We start from the raw sequence: 18,582 nt of genomic DNA, 5'->3' as shown, positions 1-18,582 counted from the left end.
AAGGACTGCAGCCCCAACAGTGGTCATTAGGCTAGAATTATAATGTATGCCTAGATAATCGTACTAAAGGCTTATAATATTAATAATTGTATTAATCAGTTCAAATGTAGGATGTGAATGTAATATACAACACACCACCGGGTTTAGAATAGCAGATTTAATTCCAGTTTCTCTCCCTTGTGTTCTTATAGATACCACACTGGAGATCACGCCAAACGCATTTTAAATGCAGTGATAAGGCGTCTAATCGATTACCGAGTGGAACTGATAGATCCGTTTCTCTGAGTCAGACGGTCGCTGCTGTCCGTTCTGAAGATGGAGGAAGCAGGCGAAAGGAATCACTATTGCAACGCGTCTATCGCACTGCAGTGGATACTCTGCATTTAGACGCTGTCTATAACTCCATATCAGATGAGATGGACGTGTGTCACCCCGTGCATTGCTGAAGGTAAGCTAAATGTCCGTTTCAAATGTTTTCTTTATTTGTTTAAAGGGTTTATGCGTCTGTATATTCTGTTTTGACAGGTCCAGGACGTGTATGGATCAAGGTGCGAATTATGGGGGAGTTTGACCCCACCTAATGAAGGAAGGGGTTGTACCCCTAAAAATAGGTCAAAGGAAAAGGTGTTGGTCTTACAGTGTTTATTCTTGTCACATGTAAGTATACGTGCGTTTCAGTAACAAATAAAGTTAACTTACATTTTTGTTAGTCAGGGTGCGCTAAACTATCGCTCGCGAACAGAATTTGTGGTAACCATAGCAACAGGTCTCTGCTTGCTTGCCGTTTGCCTGGTTTAAAACATAAATACTATCATTATTCTTTACTTGAATAATTCGTACAATAGCCTTGGTCACTTGTTGCGAGTGTGAAATTATTTGCCCCTAACAGTGTGCGAATTGGTAAAGGAATTTAATAGTAATCAACTTTTTTTTTCTTTTTTTTAAATAATTGCTGTAGGGCGCAGTCGGTTGAGATTGTTTTGGCGCCCCTAGCGCGCGGCATAGTTAATCTTAAACTTTATATTTTGAAGACGTTTTAAACATCTCTAGGTATTTTTGTGATATATTTAATGGTTAAATCAGTAACGTGATAAATCACGCTAGAACTTATGTTTTGTTCGAGTAGCTGATGCTGTGGTCATATCGTTATTTAGCACACTCTAACTTGTAATCTAACTTTGTAGTAAACAAAACGCTTGAAATGATTTTTAAACGTAACTTATTTGAAAACTATAGCTATAGCCCCCCCGCCCCCAATCCATACACACCAAGCCTTGTGAATTGACACCCCCCATAATTCGCACTTTTATCAATATTTATGACTCGTGTTTGTAAATAAATAAATCTCTGTAGCTATTTATTGCGCATCATGACAAGTCAATGACTGCATTTAATGGATGTGAATTAGCCTGCTGTCGGCGTATGTGTCATATGAATACTGAGCTGCACATGAAGCATATAGAAAACATGCACAGAGTCATCCCACAACCTTTTCATGGACTGTCAGACAGGTGGAAATATTGGGCTCTAAGCCTGTTGTAGGCAGTTCCCATCATTTCCTTATTTATGGCTTAATTCCCTTGGAACCGGTGGATCCAGTTGAGTGTTCGCCCTAGCCTGACATCGATTGACCCAGGTGTTGGAACAGGCGCAGGTTTCACTTCACTATGTCAAAGCAGTTTCAGATCAGAGGAAGAAATCTAATAGTCGGGGGAAAGGCGCTTAGACGCGTGTGAAATGGAAAAGCTGACGGGCTTGTTCGGCGCAAAGGAAGTCACCAAACGATAGAAACCCAAGAAGCAGCGCTTCCTAAGTTTTTTTTCTTCTTCTTCTTTTTTTCGTTTTGGTGCAAGATCGTCCCCTGTTTGTGACCAATATGAACTCCAGTTGAACATGACAGTCATCAGAGGACTTCATCATCACAGTAGACTCTGAAAAGCCTCTGTCATTGGAAATAATTTCACGCGTTTCTTTTTTTTAACGCAAGGATTTCTTTGGACACTTATTTGCGTTTTCACAGGGGGGAGACCATCAAAAAGGTAAAAGTTTCGTGCATTCATTATGATTAACATCTCGTAGAGTCTTGTAGTTCAATTAAAGTCCGGAAAGACTTTTGTATTATAATGCTAATATTTATATATACTTATTTTGCCATTTTGTATTAATTCTGTTGCATACCTCAAGTGACATATAGGCTCGATACTGTATAAAAGCTTTATTAACATCCGTTTATGGGACAGTGATGTGAAATAAAATTTTTGTTCAAAATTGCTTGAGTAGACACTACATATCCTCTATGATGAATACCTCAAGTGACATTATATATATATATATATATATATATATATATATATATATATATATATATATATATATATATATATATATATATATATATATATATATATTGTAACTGTCCAGATAATGTAAATATGTATATATAATAAGTATCACTAAGAGGTTAACATTCTTGTAATAAGTTTGATACAATATTGTATTATTATTATGCTTAAAAAAAGAAAAAAAAGCAATTATGACATATTAATAAAATTTAATATTTATTATATTTAAAAAAAAAACAATTAAGTCAGGGTGGCATAACCAGCATGCAGGAAGCCATTTTGTTTGTATGTGACAACCATAAAACAGAGACCCCTGTAGACCCTCACAAGTGTGTCATGAATTTTTTCATGTATTTTTACTTTTTCATTAAAATATTTTTGTCCATGTCAAATAGAGTAACCCTATGAAAACTTCCTGATCTTCGTGACTCAAAAATAATTTAAAAATAATCATAATAATAATAAAAATGATAATGATGATATAGTGTACGTCCGTGAAAAGTATGTTAATACTTTTTACGTGAGGGTTACACCACATGACAAGATTTTTGTTTTAGTAGAAAATTGTTTAAATGCCCCAACCCAACTCCCCACAAATGTATGATACAACATGAACCCAAAGATTACATTTCTAAGAACATGGTACATGTGTTTTGCATTAAATTTTTAGCAGTTCTCTTTTTTTTTCGGACATCCTTATTCATCATTGACTGATATAACGCATGTAACATCCATTAAATCTCAAAGGGGTTTAATTAGTAGATGAAAGTAGTGTCCTGATATTCAGAAATTGATTGGGGACGGTAATACTGGATGGTGAAGGCTGTGTACGTGCGTATCGTGAATGGTGTGTATGCTGGGGTCCCTGGAGAAGTGCAGCGCCATATATAAGGCCAACTTCACTCCTCATGCTTAGCATGACATTTCATCACGCTATCATTGTTTAGTGTTTTTTATCTGAGGTATCATTTCTTGTACTAATTTGGTTGTATTTCCATATCAAGGAGCTGTAATTTGTGTCTTGTTTATTTCAGAACACTTTGATCAGGGTCAGAGTATCCAGGTGCAATCTTGTGTAATGTCAGCATAATTTATGGGATTTTAGGAAAGATGGTTCATTGTATTGTGTAGTTCCTGACTTGATGAGGGCTTAAAATCGTATAACTTTATAGTTTACTGATTTGTCAGTGTTTAATGTATGTGTGCACATGATTGTTATTAATGCTTTAAGGACTGTGCATTGCCACATCTCGTTATGGAATATGTAATCAAATATTATTTTTATTTTATTATTCTGTTAATGAAACAGTTGTGCATTTAGCATCTGCAATTTAATAAAGCACAGCAGTGAATGTTTATTTATTAAACTGCTTGGTTTACGTGATATTTACTGATTAGGTTTAGAAATACTCATAAATCACACAAGTTGAAATCGAAAAATATCTCGTTTCTCTTTCCAAACCTGACCCAGTGCTTGTAGATGCCCTAATCTCTGTCTTAAGTGAGGTTCTATAAGGACAATTTGGCTCCATGCCAAGATAATATATTTTTTGCACTTGTACATGTATTTTTTTTTTGCACTTTTCGTCCGGCAAAACATAAACAGCATACAGTAGCTCTTATTTGTCGTGCTCCATAAACGTCACGGAATTTCTCATTTTATCTGTCATCACAAGTGAAAATTACATTCCTCCCAGTCCGTTTTAGAATATTTAACCATCTGATTGTGCTCTAATATAAGTGTTTTAGTTTACATGAATTAAACTCTTATAGTTTATAGAATCATCTATATCGTGGCTAAACGTGTTTCTATCCAGCAAAGAGGCCAGCTTGATATGATCCGATAGACTATAAGCTGTGCATTTTTACAGCTCACTTGCTCTGTCCAAGCATTTAATTTTAGACTTATTTTATAAGGACCTGAAACTCCGCGAAAACATTTAAATTTTCACACTTTGCATGTATCTTTTTTGCCTAACCAGGAAGTTGTCACTTTATATGTTACTTCCCTAATACTGTACAAGACAATTAAGACGTTTTATATAAAGCGAGAGCATACATGGCAGTGATATAGACAGTTGCATTCAGTTCAGAAGAGCTAAAAAGTGTAACAAAAAAGGTCAACAGAGAAATCGTACATTCATGTATTTTTTTCACAGCAGCTCGTTTATGTGCCAGAGATGTGTACTGATTTTGAAATGAAAAATATATTACAAATGAACTGTCGACATTGAACGTCTAGTGTTTTGCACCTTGGTGTTGCATGATTTGGAAGAAAAACAGAACATTATTATATAATTTCTCTTATTTTCTTCATTCAATTTCACAAGATGCTAATTACTAAAGATTACTAAAGTGCTAGTAATGGTTGTTAAATTACCATTTGTACATTATAGAATAATGCAAAATCCTACATCTAATTTATAACTCATCTTCATTTCACAGCTCTGCCCCCTGAATATGGACATGGAGGCGTCGAATGGCTATATTGCAAGTAAGTAAAGTATTTGCGTACATTTCACTTAAAAACTTAAAAAAAAAAAATAAAAAAAAAAAAAATAAAAAAAAAAAAAATATATATATATATATATATATATATATATATATATATATATATATATATATATATATATATATATATATATATATATATATATAAATGATCCTTTATTTTGTACATAAAAACATGCTAAATGGCCTTTGTTAGGGGTTAATGTCTGTCGTGTTCAGTCAAAAATGTTTCTTTAACGTTTATTTCCTCAATGTTGCCAATTCTGTTATACTACTCGAAAGCTAATCAGTAACAATGAAAGATTAATAGGAAAATAACAGTACAGTAATAGTTCTACTGTAATCAATCAGAACACATACAGACCTAAAATAGTCAAGCAGTTCCGTCATCACAGTGTTTTTATCATGTCACCTGCTTCTCTGTTTCTCTCATGCTGGGTGTGTATGTGGCACACACTTCATTAGGTTTAGACGTAAGCCTATTGATAATGAATTAATCATTTTCCCGACTTAAAACGAGCAACACATATTTGGACCAAGGTTTACCAAGGAATGCTTTCTGTAAATCAAATCGGAAAACCTGGTCAAAAAAAAAAAAGCTTATCTATTACTTTTTGCATTGTAGAAATATTTAGTTGCTTTTTTTACGTGTTGATTTATTTTAGATATGCTATCTAATTCCGACAGCACTGTGGGAGTTTGTCTGCAGCTGTAAAGCCAGTTCTGCTTTATGAATATGTGCAGTAGTCAAGCACACTAGCTGCCCCCAAAATCCAGTTGAAAAGCATTGACTCTTGGCTCCCCTTGAGATTTGTTATCTGGACGGGGCTTCAGTACCAGGTGCACAGTGGTACCTTCAAGCCCGTTAACTCCCCCGGCAGATTCCCACAGATGGAACATGCTGATAAAACGTCCCTCATCTAAAAATTCTTGCAGGTGTCTTGGAAAATGAAAAGTTTACAGTTTAACTTGGTTCCATAGACTCTTGAAGGCATTTTTCCTTTCTTAAAGGGCTCGTTATATTTGAAAAACATGAATGAATGTCGAACAACACCATTGTCAGCATTGTCACATCTCAGAAAACGTAACTCTTTAGATATCGAAGTGGTCAATGACTGTCAAAGTGTCTTCACAGCAATATTTTCACATCATTTACACATCTTTTTTTTCTTTTCTGGTTTAAAACTACTTACTGATAGTTTCCCTCAAAACTAGGAATAGTCAAATAGCTTGGTTTCTGTTTCCTAAAAAGACAGTCTTAAGTTTGTCCATCTCAGATCACAGGCTAACACTTGAACCTTTTGTACAGTAAACTGCTATTGATATGCTAATAAGACCTCGTCCCCTTCAGTGTGTCCTTTTAAAGAAGAGCAGTTCAGTGGTGGCAGGTGGCGAGGAGCGTGAGTGGGAATGTGTTTTGTGTTTGATGTGGAAGGATGGTGTGGAGGTGTGTGGATGGACAGGATAAACCTGATCCACGCTCGAACTTTAGCGTCTACGACATGCCACAACCAATCACTCTCTTTCCTGGGAGAACCGATCCTGTTAAAAACGTCTCTTTTTTGTCTAGTATCGCCGCTCTGGCACCGAACTTGCCTCCAGGCTCCACCCACTACTAATACAGCCGACGGCAACCAGAAGGAACAAATCACATCAACGTTCTAGAAGTCATTGAGTTTAATGAAAATATTTGCACCAGTGTGGTTTCAAACAGCTTCCGGTAAAGTCCACACGAAATCCAGTTTGACCATATTTATATGTATCATTATTAAATGATTCTTGGGTGCATGTTATTTTAATTTAAAGGGGGAAAAAAAAAATTATATATATATAATTTTTTTCAGTATTTAACATTCACTTTTTATGATTCAATCAATACCTCATGAATATTTTTTTTCCCCTCTCATTGAATATTTGCTCTGAAAACATATTACACAAGTCATACGTGTTGTGTTTTATGTGTTTTTTTTTACGACTTTTACCCGTGGGCCACTATTAAAAACACCCCCGATTAGTTTCCTCATCGATCCACTAAAAAAGTGCATGGAACAGTCCATTCTGTAGGTTGCTGTTTGATTTGTATACACAGTCTCAGCGAATGAGTGAATCGGGATCTGATTCTGACTCAGCACTGTCACAGGCCAGACCTGTAGTCACTCCAGTAGTCTCCAAAGGGCCTACGGATTTTCGGCATGCATCACTGCATGGGGGCAGATGGTAGCCTTATTAATATAAACCGTATGCTGTAGGCTGTCATTACAATAGAGCTCTAGGGCCATCAACAATCATATGTGTAGGAATCTCAATGTGATTTATAGAACAAATTAAACAAAGTGGAATCATTCTAAAACTGAGAAAACCACATATTTAAGTGCGTCAGAGATTGTTCAAATGATAACATAGCCAAGTGCTTACTGCAAGACTGGGAAGCAAGAGCAAGGAAACGAATAGCAAAGAATTTGAGCATAATTTATAATATACCAATATTTCAATGTTATTATTTTTAAAATAAATAAATAAATGTATTAATACTTTTATTCAATTTCGGATGTGCTAAATTGATCTAAAGCGACAGTGAAGACATTTATAGTGTTAAAATCTATTATACTATTTATAATATATAAATACTATACTATATAGAATCCTGAAATAAATGCATCATGGTTTCCACAAAAATTATTAGGCAGCACAACCATTTTCAAGATAATAACACATGTTTCTTGAGCACCAAATCAGCATATTTAAATGATTTTTGAAATATCATGTGACTCTGAAGACTGAAGTAATGATGCTGAAAATTCGGCTTTGTCCTCACAGGAAAAAATAAAATATATTAAACAGAAAACAGGTATTTTAAACTGTAATAATATTTCACAATATTACTGTTTTTACTGTATGTTTGATCAAGTAAATGCAACAACTTCTTTCAAAAACGTTAAAACATCTTACCCTAAACTTTTGAACGGTAGTGTGTGTGTGTGTGTGTGTGTGTGTGTGTGTGTGTGTGTGTGTGTGTGTGTGTGTGTGTGTGTGTGTGTGTGTGTGTGTGTGTGTGTGTGTGTGTGTGTGTTTAGATGGGAAAGAGAAACGTCTAATTGACTTTAAAGTCAAGCTGTGAGTCTATAAAAGTGCACAGGTTGATAAGCTTCAGTCTTCTTGTATGCGCCTGGCATTAGAAATATTTATCGCGGTTCTGTTTAGATGTGGGATAAGAGAGCTCTTTCGGCTGCTACTGTACACGAGTTTAGTTTGCTCTCACAGATCTTTTTTCCTGAGAACCTCTCTCATGCCGGGAGGCCATCAGACACAGCGCTCTGTTATGGAAAATCCTCCCCTCAGCCGTCACTCAAATCGAAGTGGCTGCTTGTTTCCCGTTGCCAAGGGACTGCCGGTTACCTGAGATTTCCCTCAACCCCGGCACCGTAACCGGAGACAGGCTTTGGGATTGTGTCATTGGCTGTGTCTCCCGAGTTGCTCTCCCTGTCAGAATGACAGTGTCTGTCTGCCAACCTGACAGCACAGATATCTGTCGCCTGATATACCTCAAAGGCCCTCGTTTACTGATTCATTTACTGTAATCACAAATGTAATGTTTTTAAAACCTTTATAGTTCATGAAGGGTGGCGTTTATTGTTGCATAGTAGTTTAAGGATTGAACCTGTTGATTCACAGGAAGAACACAGACAAATTAATCATTAAAAATGCCATGAATACTATTTTAGAGTCCTTTGGCAGACTCACTCTGCTACCTAACAAACCTGTTTGAAGAAGGTGCTGACTAGATTTAGTGCATTGGTTAGAGATATAACAGCCAGCTTAACTGTGACATCCAAGGTACTTTCCAGTCATAAACGTGGAGTTCAAGGAATGATCTAAGCCGTAATACCGCCCTTGGTGGTTGTGTGTATGCATAATGCAAGCATTAAGAGCTGTCTAATGTCGTTGCCGTTGTATTGAGTGTTTGGCTCTGAAGGGGTCAGTGGGTAACGGGATCAGGGATCAGGAATCGCTCCCCCTGAGTGGACACGCTGAAGTCGTATTATTTCCCGAAGCCAGTGCGCGGCTAGTGCGGAGAGATGAGGAAATCCAATCTGAATCTTAAGGATGTGGCTGAAAGCTTAACAACCTCTCCACAAATGAGTTGATGGCTCACCGTCTCTGTAAACTGAAGTATTGTGCTGGTCATTGACCCTAGAGAAATTTCAGCTGCGGTAACAGAGACGGGTTCTATTAAAAGCAGTTAGTGTGTACAGTACCTGAAGACCATGGGATAGGTTGTTCTCTTTTACCTAGGTATCAGCGAATATTGTAGAGGATCGTAGAACATTTTAGATGGACATCTATTAGAGTATTAAACAGCAGGGTTCAGTACTGTGCAAAGTGAATATAAGCCGTTGTTGTGTAAACTAATCAGTCAGATTAATTCAGTTATTTTATCATATTATATGAATATTATTTTAAAGGTTTCAATCATTTATTTAGCTGGACCACAGCTTACCTGGCAAAATTCAGTAACTGTGTGTGTGTGTGTGTGTGTGTGTGTGTGTGTGTGTGTGTGTGTGTGTGTGTGTGTGTGTGTGTGTGTGTGTGTGTGTGTGTGTGTGTGTGTGTGTGTGTGTGTGTGTGTGTGTGTGTGTGTGTGTGTGTGTGTGTGTGTGTGTGTGTGTGTGTGTGTGTGTGTGTGTGTGGACTGGTAATCATCACGTTATGGGGACAAAATGTCCCCACAAAGATAGCAATATCCGAAATCCTCATCCTTGTGGGGACATTTTTAGGTCCCCATGAGGAAAACATCTTATAAATCAGACTAAGTGATGTTTTTTGAAAATGTAAAATTGCAGAATGTCTCCTGTGAGGGTTAGGTTTAGGGGCAGGGGCAGTGTAGGGGGATAGAATATACGGTATGTACGGTATAAAAACCATTACGCCTATGGAAAGTCCCCATAAAAGATGAAAACACTACATGTGTGTGTGTGTGTGTGTGTGTGTGTGTGTGTGTGTGTGTGTGTGTGTGTGTGTGTGTGTGTGTGTGTGTGTGTGTGTGTGTGTGTGTGTGTGTGTGTGTGTGTGTGTTTTCATGTTTTTCTATCCCGGTGGGGACTTCAACCTGAATGCACACTGACTGATGGGGACTTGTGTCACCATGGGTACCTAAATTGAGGTCCCCATGAGGAAACAAGCTTATAAATCATACAGAATTCGTTTTTTTTTTGTGGAAAATGTAAAAATGCAAAAGGTTTTATGCGATGGGTAGGTTTAGGGCTAGGGTTAGTATAGAATATACAGTTTGTACAGTATAAAAACCATTATGTCTATGGAGAATCCCCACAAAGATAATGTGCGTGTGTGTGTAAATATTATATAGTATAATTTTCAAAAATCATTCAGTTCATTTAGACCACATTAACCACATTGTTGTTACCTGACAAATATTGTTTACATTGTAGGGAGTATATTTGAGTTTTAAACTGTATGATTGAATATAGGAAATAAAAAATATTAAGAAGTAGGCTACAGTATGAAGTAAATTTGTGATTTGAACAGAAGGCTACATGATTTTATTAAGCAAGTTCATCTTTGCTCTATAATATAGTCCATGTTGTGTAAGAAATAACATTATTTAAGTGAACATGTGTTTTACTTCATATATTTTACTATATTGTGTATCATTGCTAGAACACTGTATTAACCAATGAGCATCTCAGACCGGAACTGTTGCATAGTTGCAAACAGTATTCAGTACGAAACATTAAAATGCCAGTAAGAAATGAATCTAGAAGAGTTTGCTTTATTCTGTTTTGTCTTTGACTGATAATCAAAAAGCATGGCTTTTATAAGAGAGTTGTTCCTTGAACTGTCTGCTTGTATGAATCTGAGTTCAGAGCTGCATTTAGCCACAATAGCTGTGCTGCCTGGAGCAAGGCAATGTCCTCAGTGCACTTGTTTCTGTCTGTCTCCTAGGTAACGGCGATTGCTCTCCCAGGAAGGAGAACTCGAGAATGCTGGTGGACCTGTCGACCAGCACACCCAATGGCCAACGTTCCCAAAGTCCTGATTCCCCTGCTTGTAAGTAGGCCTGTCTTCTAACAAGTCCACTCCCCTCAATAATAATAATAAACATTTATTTGTATAGCACTTTTCATACATGAAATGCAACTCAAAGTGCTTCACAAGCATAAAAACAAATAATAGGTATACAAATTCACACAAAGTCAATATAAAAAGTTGGGCTGGGTAAAAAATATTGATTCCTCGATTTTAATCGATTCTAATTTTTTTATGACATCCACCATTTAAATGCTTATATAAAAAAAAAAAAAAAAAATTGCAGTATAGAAATATGATTATGTAATTGTAAAGTTAATATTATAACTTAAAAAAAAACATAAGTGAGTGTAATTTAAGTGTTTGTATACAAATCAGTAAATTTTTACCTTCAATATTATAGTAGGCTACAACTGACTATCATAGTTTAGAGCATTAGTGCAGAGATTTGTTTTTCTTGAGAAAATTTGCCATGTTATTGTACCTGATATATATCCAAAATAATCGATATTGAATCGAATCACAAGCTTGTGAATCGAAATCGAATCGAATTGTGAAATGTGTGTCAATACCCAGCCCTAATAAAAAGATTAAAAAACAGAAAGGTTCAAAATGTAAAATAAAGAAGTTGGCAATACAATGTCACCTCAAAATCAATGATAAAACTGACAAAACAAATAGAAAAAAATCAAACACTTCACACCATATTGTTATACCGATAAGCAACTTTAAAAAGATATGTCTTAACCCGCCTTTTAAAAATATGAATGCTTGGAGCCTCTTTTACTTAATCTGGTAGAGAATTCCAAATATTTGGAGCATAGTGGCTAAAAGAAGTACCACCAAATCGTTTATGTTATGGGAACCAATGTAATTCCATTAAAACGTTTTAATTTCATTATTACTCTGGGTGCTGCATTTTGTATCAGTTTTAACTTTGCTACAGAACACTTAGCTAAGCCAGTGTATATAGCATTACAATAATCAAGATGAGAGAAGATAAAAGCATGAATACATTTTTTAACATCATCCAGGGATAAAAAAGGACGAATCTTGACAATATTTCTCAGATGATAAAAGCTAGTTTTGTCACTTGATTAATTTGAGACTTAAAACTCAGATTGTTTACTTCTTTCTTAGATTGTAGGGTTAAGCTACCCAATCCAACTTCTATCCTCTCCCGCTCATATTTTGAGCCTACAATAAGAATTTCATTTTTTTCTTTGTTCAGTTTCAAAAAATGTGTGTTCATCCACTTTACAATGCTGGACAGACAGTCAGACAACCTCTCTAATACAACAGTGATAAATATAACTGTTTATCATTATGTCATTTCTGAATTATGCTACCCAAAGGGAGCATGTATAATGAAAATAAGATAGGCCCAAGGTTTGATCCTTTTGGAACACCATGCAATATTTCATGTGTCTTTGATATACAGTTACCTATATTAACCAAAAAGTTCCTTTCTGTAATATACGTTTTAAACCTATTTAAAACATTACCAGAGAGACCTACAAGCTTTTCCAGTCTGTTTAACAGAATACAATGATCAACCGTGTCGAATGCAGCACTTAGATCCAAAAGGATTAAACCTGAAGCCTTACCTTTATATGTATTTAATCTCAGATCATTTACTACCTTTAGTAATGATGTGTCAGTATTATGACCTTGCCTGAAACCTGACTGATCTTTCTCCCGAATATTATATTAATCTAAAAATTGACTACAACTTTTTCTAACTCTTACTCAAAAATGATATGTTAGAAATTGGTCTGTAGTTATTAAGGAGAGAACAATCCAGGTTTCTTTTCTTTGGAAGCGGGTTGACAACAGATGCCTGTTCTCATTTGACTTTCTCAGATGTGGTGCATTGATTAGATTAGGTTAAAGGGATAGTTCAGCCAACAATGACATTTCTATCATCATGTACTCACCCTCATATTGTTCCAAACCTGTATTTCTTTCATTCTTAGAATGGAAAAAGCGACATTTCAAAATGATGGGTAAAACTTTATTTTGATAGTCCACTTTAGATATTCTTCTGACTGACTATAAGTAACTTTACAACTACGTCAAATTCCAGTCATGCTAATATCTGCATGGATGCAAAAGCGCTAGTCCATATGACTCTATCTAAAGTCTTAAAGCCTGATGAATACCTTGTTTGGTCGAAACATTGTAATTTAGTGATATGTTAAAGTTTCATGGGAGCAGATAAAGCAGATAAATAATATAATATCCTTATATGATGAAAAGAAAACAATTTCACGCGTTATTCAATGAAAGCATGTCTCACAATTGTGCCACTGAGAGCTAGCGGTGTCTCTGAATCATTCTCTGAGTCATATTTTTTAAATGAATCACTGATTTGACTCCCACTTGTTTAAATGATTTGTTCATTTGAATCAACTCACTGACTAAATGATTCAGTTGCAGCAGCAGCAGTTGTCATGTTAACAGCTTACTGGAGATGAGGATTATTAGTTAAAAATTAATTCATCTGTTTTGCACAACGCTTTCAGATGGCTTCAGAACATTAGCACATGCATCGTATTTACAATATGACTCATTTTACAGTATTTTACAATATTTTACTGTGCTTTTGTTTCCTTTTCTAAGCTTGAAAGAGTTTTAAAGCTTGAAACAAGGGTGAGTAAATGATGATAGAATTGTTATTTTTGGGTGAACTATCCCTTTAACATTAGAATATGAAATGCAATATCTCGTTTTCTATTGCAAAAGATAAGAAAAAGGAGAAATGAGTGAGCATCAGCTTGCAAGGGACAAAGGAAGGACCTTTATCTTGCAGTATTATAGAAGTTACAGCTTTATCTGCGATCTGATGGGATAGGCCCAATGTGTGACATCTCCCTTCCTCAAAATCAACTGCTGGTCAGCATGAGCATGCATACTGAGAAAAGGGAAGCGCTCGCCACCGAAGGATGGAGGCACAGACCATGATCCCAGATGGAGATAGTTCTTGTAGATAATTTATTGGTCATATTGCGCAGGACGTTGAGAAACATGTTACTGGGTAAAGAGAAGTCTAACCTACACATACATGGTTTAGTTAACACCATGCTTGCACAGGACATAATGTGTCTACTATATCGTACTGCATAGAAATTAAGTGCAAGCCATAATTTAATATTTAAGGGTTAGACACTGCAACAAGAAGTTTCTGCAAAGGTGAAATTTTAATAGAAAGAGACCTTCGAGTTAGACTGGCACGTCATTTATGCAGCCAACTTACTTTGCTTATGTACTGTGCCTGTCATGAGAGTCTGTTAGTCGATGACTCGGGTGAATGTATCCCCAGCACTGAGTGCGTTTTGTTCTCATTCATCTCCTTTGATCTGTTGATGATGAGAATGCTAAAGGATTCTGTATGTTGTCCCGGCAACCATTTCAAGTTCACTCAGCTGCAGCCATCATAGACACTCCGTAACGTGTACGCTAGAGATAGTTAAACCACAGGCAGCTGTTTTCTGATTGACAGAATGGACAGAGAAATAAGAAGAAACATACAGTACGTCTCGACGCATTGAGGTAATGCCGTTCGACTGTGATTGTTTTGACATTTGCTATGGGTATAGAGTTTTTGTCTTGAGCTCCGAGGCTTGCGATTGTTCATGCGAGTCATAAGTGTTTCTTTGAAAGTGAAGATCTCTTGTGCAATATTAAGCAACTATGGCTGTAATACTTCATTGGAAGTGCCAGCGGGTGAAGCGAGGGTTATGTTGTGGCACTGCCACACAGCACTTACAGAAGTATCTTTCAAAAGCTCTGTGAACCTGCATATCACCGTGTGTAAACAGTCTTTTAATCAAAAAGGGACGTTTTGCTTGAGTGTAATTTGACTGTAACTTACTTATAATCTGTGTTCTTGAATGTATAGCACTATTTAGAGGCGATTTTCGACCACAATACTGAAATAACATATTTTTTTATAAAATAAAACCATTTTAATTTTCTTTTTATTATTTACAATTTGATATCAATGATTAACTATACCTAAATTACAATTTTTAATATTTATATACAATCAATCCAAAATTTACACTTTCAACATTTTCTCACGTTATCATAGTTTATTCGCTATATTTTAGAAAATGGTAATAAAATATAACAAGAACTCACAGTTAAACTGTGTCAGAACAAATTAATCTTGATAATATCAGATAACTTTGATAGAAAGGTATGTAATGGCTAACAATCAACCAATCAGGTGTCAGCTGTTAAATTTAAGTACACAATTAGATAATACCAATTTAGGTCAACCAATTACCAAGCAATGCTTCAGTCTGTGGTGTAAAAGGTCGCATTAGCAACTAAAGGAAAAAACACTGAAGCAAAACATGGTCAGGTCAAAGTGTCTGAATAATTTTGGTCCCAAATTTGTACCAATATTACTGGTAGTCCACTGTATTTTTGGATATAATATGTCACAGTTTACTTTATTTTGCCATCCTCACTTACATAAATGAACTATAGTGTCCTGCACCCACTTGTAAAAAAATTATATCTGGTGTCTGAATAATTGTTGAATAATTTGAATAATGTATGTGTGTGTGTGTGTGTGTGTGTGTGTGTGTGTGTGTGTGTGTGTGTGTGTGTGTGTGTGTGTGTGTGTGTGTGTGTGTGTGTGTGTGTGTGTGTGTGTGTGTGTGTGTGTGTGTGTGTGTGTGTGTGTGTGTGTGTGTGTGTGTGTGTGTGTGTGTGTTTGTGTATAATAATGGATGGATTAATGAACCTTTCCTCACACTCAGACTTATAAGACTTCAACCCATAACTACAAGATGGCAAAAAGGTTAAAATCCATAATGAGGGTGCACTAAGGAGCACAACGATAGTTAGGTATTTAAATTAGGAACGTCAGTGTTTTTACCAAGTTACCAAGGAGAAAATACAATTTCATATGTATGTTTGTGAAACTCACATTTACCTCCTCAGGGAAAACTAGTCCCGTTGGAATTGTGTTTATGAGTGATATCGCACTGGTGTGAGAGTCCACAAACAGTAGGAACTACTGAGCTTTTTTAAGGGGGATCAGACAGATTTCAGTCATACTCTCAGACTGTGACTCAAATCTAGCGAAGCAGCAGAGCGGTTTGCCTAAGGGACAACACTCATACGGATGGGAAAGACGGAGGTGACTCAAAGCTTAGTCTCAAGCTCTCGCCCAGAGATTAAACTCATGGTAAAATTACAAACAGGTTTGTCTGGATGGTATAGAGAGCTGCCTGCTCTTTTTCCACCTGTCGTGAAACCTGGAGAGTGTGCGTGGTTGAGACGGAAAACTTGCGGGCCGGGCTGTCGCGTGTTTACGTGTCGCTATGTGTTTATACGTCCCTTTGCATGTCTATTTTTGTCACGCTCTGTGTGTCTCTGCGTGTGGGGGTGGCCTCCCTGGAGGTGCTCGACAGCCTGCGCTCTGAGATAAATGGAGAGGCCCGCTCAGTCCAGACCAAAGCTCTGGCCCACCTCCTCTTCTCTGTCTCCCACTGTCAGTCATGTAGAACTCCACCTGCCCACCATTTGCCTCGCTACACTAGAGACTACAGCTGCATCTGCCTTTTGTCCTGTTTGCTGTCATCCCAATGCTATTATCATGTTGGAGAACAGATTTCTTGGTCAATGTGCTGTCATAGTAACGAGTGACTTCAAAAGAGTCTTGTCACAGTCTCAATCCACACGTTAGTGCTTAATCATGTGTATGGAAAGAAACTACTGTAGTGTGCAGTGGGTTATGTTTGGCTTATGTGGTTCGAACTGTTTGAAAACTTGTTTTCAAAGCTTGAATGTTTTCTACAGCACGCACAATCAAACAAGAGGAAGGTACCGAGGAGGAGACGGAGAGAAGGCCCAATGGTCCAGATGAGGCAGGTCACAGTGGCGAGGAAGGCTCTGGGTTGGAGGAGCCCATGATTGACAGCCCAAACAATTTACAAGATACTGGACCAGGAACAGATGTGCAGAGTGAAACGGGAATAAGACTGCCAAATGGTAAATATAATGGTAAATATTAACATAATTTAAAAAAATATATTTCTGAAAAGTCATGGGGAAAATTTTTGATTTACTGTATTGTTCCAAATATAAGGCAAAATGAAAAATAAAAATGGGGTTGTCCTATTATTCAGGGTCTAGACTTTTACATTTCAATTATACACCTGCAACAAAAGGGATCGCCAAATACATGTAAAACCAGTGTTCCCCCCAGGACTGATAAAGGCAGCGGAGTCCTCATACAAATCTCATTAATCAGCCAAGAAATATGGTGTGTCAGAGTTTATTGTTGGAAAATGGAGAGCCCAAAAAGACAGCCTTAAAAATGCTAACAGTCAAAGAAAAGCACACCGCGGTCCTAAAAGCATCCGCTTCGAAGAAATTGACAGGCAAGTGTGTCAGTACGTAGCCGAAAAAAGAAATGAGGGGCTGCCCATAACAAGAGCCCTCATCTAGCTGAAGGCACTGGATATCGCCAAAGAGCTGAACACACCCACCAGCGAGGCCCATCATTTCTTATTTCGGCTATGTACTGACACACTTGCCTGTCAATTTCTGCGAAGTGGCCGTTTGGATGTGGCGTAATGGATTAGCATTACTCCACAGAACAAAGAACAAATCTTGCCCAGCGCTTGCCCTCCGACTTCAAGGAGAAACTTTCCAGCGCTTTATGATCATCCTAAGGAAAAAAAAAACATTCATATCCCCTGGATCAGATAGCTAATGCGGAACAAACACTTTTCTGACATGTTGACATCTGTCACGGTACATAAGAAAGGTGAGAAATCAGTCATTGTGAAATCTACTGGAAATGAGAACTATGGGTTATTTTTATGCCATAAAGTGTTTATTTTAAAATGTGATTATTGGTACATTTTACCAGTATTTACCACAATTTTCAATATAAAAATTTCAATTAGAAAAATATGCAATATGAAAATTATTTTCAAAAAGCCTCAAAAAAGCCTTTTTATAAAAGGTACGTCTTGAAAAAGGTGGGGGTCATTTTATAATCAGGGTCGTCTTATATTCGGAACAATACGGTATATTACAAATTTTGTTTGTAATATACCGTATTGTTCCGAATATAAGACCTTAAAACCTTATGGAGAAGTCATGGAACCTTCTAAAGTGATTATATTTCTTCTAGTTTTGCTCTGGTCTAAAGATTGCATCAGCTAGGTATTGGTCTTTGTGAGGGCTTGAGTAAAACTTTACAGAAAAGAGAGACAGAAAAGGTTATGGGAAAAGTCAAAGAATTAGTAAGTGTGGTAACCCTAAATAAAACGGAAGTTTAAAAGATAAAATATATTTTTTTAAAGATTCACTTACTGTATGTATATTTTATAATATAACAATAAAAAAATAAAAAAATCGAATTATATCATGTCCATTTTATATAAGGCACCACAATCCAGCAATTCAAAGTGCAAATGATTTGCCTAAATTTATTGTGACATTTCTCAAGTAAGTTTCGACAGAGCATATTTCACTGACTTCCCATTGAAATAGCAAAACCCTTTCGTGACCAAGGCTTGTCACTCATGTGTTCTTCCTTTTTTCAGTGTTAAAAGGGTGTGGAGCTCATAGATGTTCTATAAGAAGACAATAGTTAAGACTAGGAGTTATTCTCAGGGAAAGCATCCCTGGAATCCTCCACAACCTGTTCCCA

The 18,582-nt window shown here is 36.6% G+C and overlaps 1 protein-coding gene across 4 annotated transcripts in view; it reads left to right on the top strand.

Annotated features, from left to right (window-relative positions):
* Positions 1 to 230: 230 nt before the first annotated feature.
* ikzf2 (IKAROS family zinc finger 2) overlaps positions 231 to 18,582 on the top strand; it is a 32,146-nt gene continuing 13,794 nt past the window's right edge. Inside the window, exons 1-5 of one of the 4 annotated variants that reach the window (XM_079822280.1) lie at positions 231 to 448; positions 526 to 657; positions 4,788 to 4,836; positions 10,815 to 10,919; positions 16,716 to 16,919. In XM_079822280.1, the coding sequence (XP_079678406.1) occupies positions 4,803 to 4,836; positions 10,815 to 10,919; positions 16,716 to 16,919 (343 nt within the window). In that variant the 5' untranslated portion in view covers positions 231 to 448; positions 526 to 657; positions 4,788 to 4,802. Of the gene's footprint in view, positions 449 to 525; positions 658 to 1,635; positions 2,040 to 4,787; positions 4,837 to 10,814; positions 10,920 to 16,715; positions 16,920 to 18,582 lie in introns of those variants that run through there. The other 3 variants (XM_079822282.1, XM_079822279.1, XM_079822281.1) reach the window with 3 other exon arrangements.

This window comes from Gobio gobio (genome assembly GCF_949357685.1).
Source record: "Gobio gobio genome assembly, chromosome: 7".
Classification (NCBI taxonomy): Eukaryota; Metazoa; Chordata; class Actinopteri; order Cypriniformes; family Gobionidae; genus Gobio; species Gobio gobio.
This window is presented reverse-complemented; position numbering and strand designations above follow the sequence as displayed.